Source organism: Dipodomys ordii, unplaced genomic scaffold, assembly GCF_000151885.1.
Source record: "Dipodomys ordii isolate 6190 unplaced genomic scaffold, Dord_2.0 Scaffold98, whole genome shotgun sequence".
In the NCBI taxonomy this organism is placed as follows: Eukaryota; Metazoa; Chordata; class Mammalia; order Rodentia; family Heteromyidae; genus Dipodomys; species Dipodomys ordii.
The window spans coordinates 2,956,537-2,959,303 of NW_012267314.1; the positions used below are offsets into that span (position 1 = coordinate 2,956,537).

Sequence of the window (2,767 nt, forward strand, 5' to 3'; positions counted from 1 at the left end):
GGTTTTCTCCACTTGTCTCTCAGAACCTGGATCTGAAGTAGCTTTTTCCTTGGGGTCTTGGGATTCCTGCCGTATACAAATGGCTTGGAGATGTTCCTGGACCAATCCCTGAGCCACACCCCTTAGTGTAGGCTTTGAGCTCTCTCCCTTCCCCTCCTGAAGCTAGGCAATGCTGAACGGTGAGAGCTCTTCCTCTGGCACCTTTGGAAGAGTGTCAGAGTCACAGACCTTGATTCCATCCCAGGTCGCCTAGAGTCTGCTCTCATACTATTCATGGTGAAAGACTTCACACCTCCCATCTGCCTCTGGTATGTGAATTACCAAGTGACCATGGTTTTCACCCCTATGTGCCTTCTTTCACTGAGTTTTTCTGTTTAGTTTCTGAAGAGATGTGGGTTTTGATTCAAAAAACACAGTATTTTTTAAAATGATCTATCATTGCAACCAGGCACAGGTGGCTCATGCCTGTAACCCTTACTACTCAGGAGGCTGAGATGTGAGGATCACAGTTCTAAGCTGGCCTGGGGAGAAAAGTTCACAAAACTTTTATCTCCAATCAACTAACAAAAATCCGGAAGCAGAGGTGTGGCCCAAATGGTAGAGTGCCATCCATGAGCAAAAAATGCTAAGGGAGAGTTCCCTGACCTGAATTCGAGCTCCTGTACTAATACATACCAAATATATAGCTTTTAAGAATGAACTTGGGGCTGGGAAGGTGGTTCAGTGGTAGAGCACTTGCCTTGCATGCATGAGACCCTGGGTTCGATTCCTCAGCACCACATAAAGAAAAAAAAAAAAGAAAAAAGCCAGAAGTGGCGCTGTGGCTCAAGTGGTAGAGCGCTAGCCTTGAGCTGAAGAGTTGAGGGACAGTGCCCAGGCCCAGAGTTCAGGCCCCATGACAGGACCCTCCCTCCCCCCCAAAAAAAGTAAAAAGAATGAACTCACAATGGCAGAATGACCCAAAACACATTATAGTAATAAGTATTGTGTAAGTGTGACAATATATGTCTGTGTATATATATATATATATATGATTTATACATTTATGACAGTATATGAGTATATATGTGTGAGGTTTTTATGAAAACCTCATTCCATAACAATGCATTTCTATTTCTAAGAGTCCATGCTGCATTTAATAGTCCACCAAAACATTTTACAAATCCGCAGCACAACCAAAGACAGGAACGGACTGTAGAAACCAGCGCAACTCGTTTGATCACCAAGCGTTCTGTGTCCTAGTATTTATTTTCCTCTGCCATGATAGATAAATTCCACCAAAGCAATCCCCACTGACTTTGGTGACTTCTTAATTTTCTCCAGTTCTCTGCAAAATGGAAGTCAGTTTTAGAAGATAGAAGGCTGAAGGGAAGCAGGGAGGTGATGACTTGCCAACACTGACTCCTAAGGGAGTGAGAAGTAACTGCAGCACTACTTCAGAGAGTATAGGCCCCTGGAGGAGAAGACAAAAATGCTAGGAATGAGACCCAGGGCAACGGAAGGAGCTGAGAGATTCCCAAACGCAGACTTGACCTCCCTAGCTAGATTACTATTTTTAGAAACTTGGCATCCGCCATTGTCAGACTCAGTTCTCCTTACTGTGAACACCATGGGGAGAATTGCTAGATAGCTTACCATTTTGTAAAATGCTCACAAAAGGATGTGACTTAAGAGAAACAAATCACAAATAAACTTTCAGACCTTACCATGTTTACCTGGCCAGTGATTTTGGAATAAGTGACATTATTATTGTTGTTATTGTTATTACAATTTCACGCAGCAGGTAGAATTTTTGTCCCCAAAGTGCTTCTGAAAAAAAAATACCTAGGAATTTTTGGATTAACAACTAAAGCTTCCTGGTTTTACCGTCTCTTCAACCATCTCCCTCCTCCCTTCATGAACTGATTCACTCTTCACATTGGTGGCTTTTCTTTCTGGCCATATTTTCATACCGTGCCTCCTGCTTTCTTTCAGCCAGTTGGGTTCCGCAGCCGCTGACATGCGCAAAAGGCAGCAATCACAAAATGAAGGAACGCCTGCTGTGGCTCAAGCACCTGGAAATCAGAGGCCCAACAACACCTGCTGCTTCTGCTGGTGCTGCTGCTGCAGCTGCTCCTGGTAGGTGGCCCTGCACCTGGGGGAGGGCACACCTGCAGCAAAGGCGGCTCTGTGCCCCAGCTAGGTGACACCTGGATGATCACCCATACCAAACTTGCAGATGACTGCGCAACCTGTCTTGTTCCCCTCCCCCTTTCCAGGAGGAATTCTTGAAGGCCATCTTGGATTGAACGCAAACATTCCACAAGCAAAATTTTTATTTCATCAAAACCAACATTTAAACTGATGGTAGGATGGAGAAAAATAAATTCTGTACTGTCATGGTTTTTTCCATCCATGCCTCCCAATGATCTGAGTAAAAGAAAGATAAGATTTATCTGTCTATTAGTAAGCAATGTTCTCCAGTGTCACAGTATTGTGGCAACATTAAGACAAAACCCCTGGGCCAGTATGGTGGCCCAGACCTTTAAACCCAGCTACTCAGGAGTCAGACATAGAATCTCAGCACAACTCCAACACAGACGAAAGTTAGTGGGACTCTGTCTCAAAAACAACTCTAATAGGATACACACACCTTTGTAAATTTTAGCCAATTAAGAGGCAGACGTGTAGCTGGGTACCTGTGGCTCACACCTGTAATCCTAGCTACTCAGGAGGCTGATATCTGAGGATCCCGGTTCAAAGCCAGCCTGGGCACGAAAGTCTGTGA

General features: G+C 44.5%; 1 protein-coding gene across 1 annotated transcript in view; it reads left to right on the plus strand.

Annotated features, from left to right (window-relative positions):
• The first annotated feature begins 1,981 nt into the window (after positions 1-1,981).
• Positions 1,982-2,767, plus strand: part of Rgs17 (regulator of G-protein signaling 17) — a 29,987-nt gene continuing 29,201 nt past the window's right edge. The window contains exon 1 of the mRNA XM_013026962.1: positions 1,982-2,118. Coding sequence (XP_012882416.1) covers positions 2,000-2,118 — 119 coding nt within the window. The 5' untranslated portion in view covers positions 1,982-1,999. The remainder of the gene's footprint in view (positions 2,119-2,767) is intronic.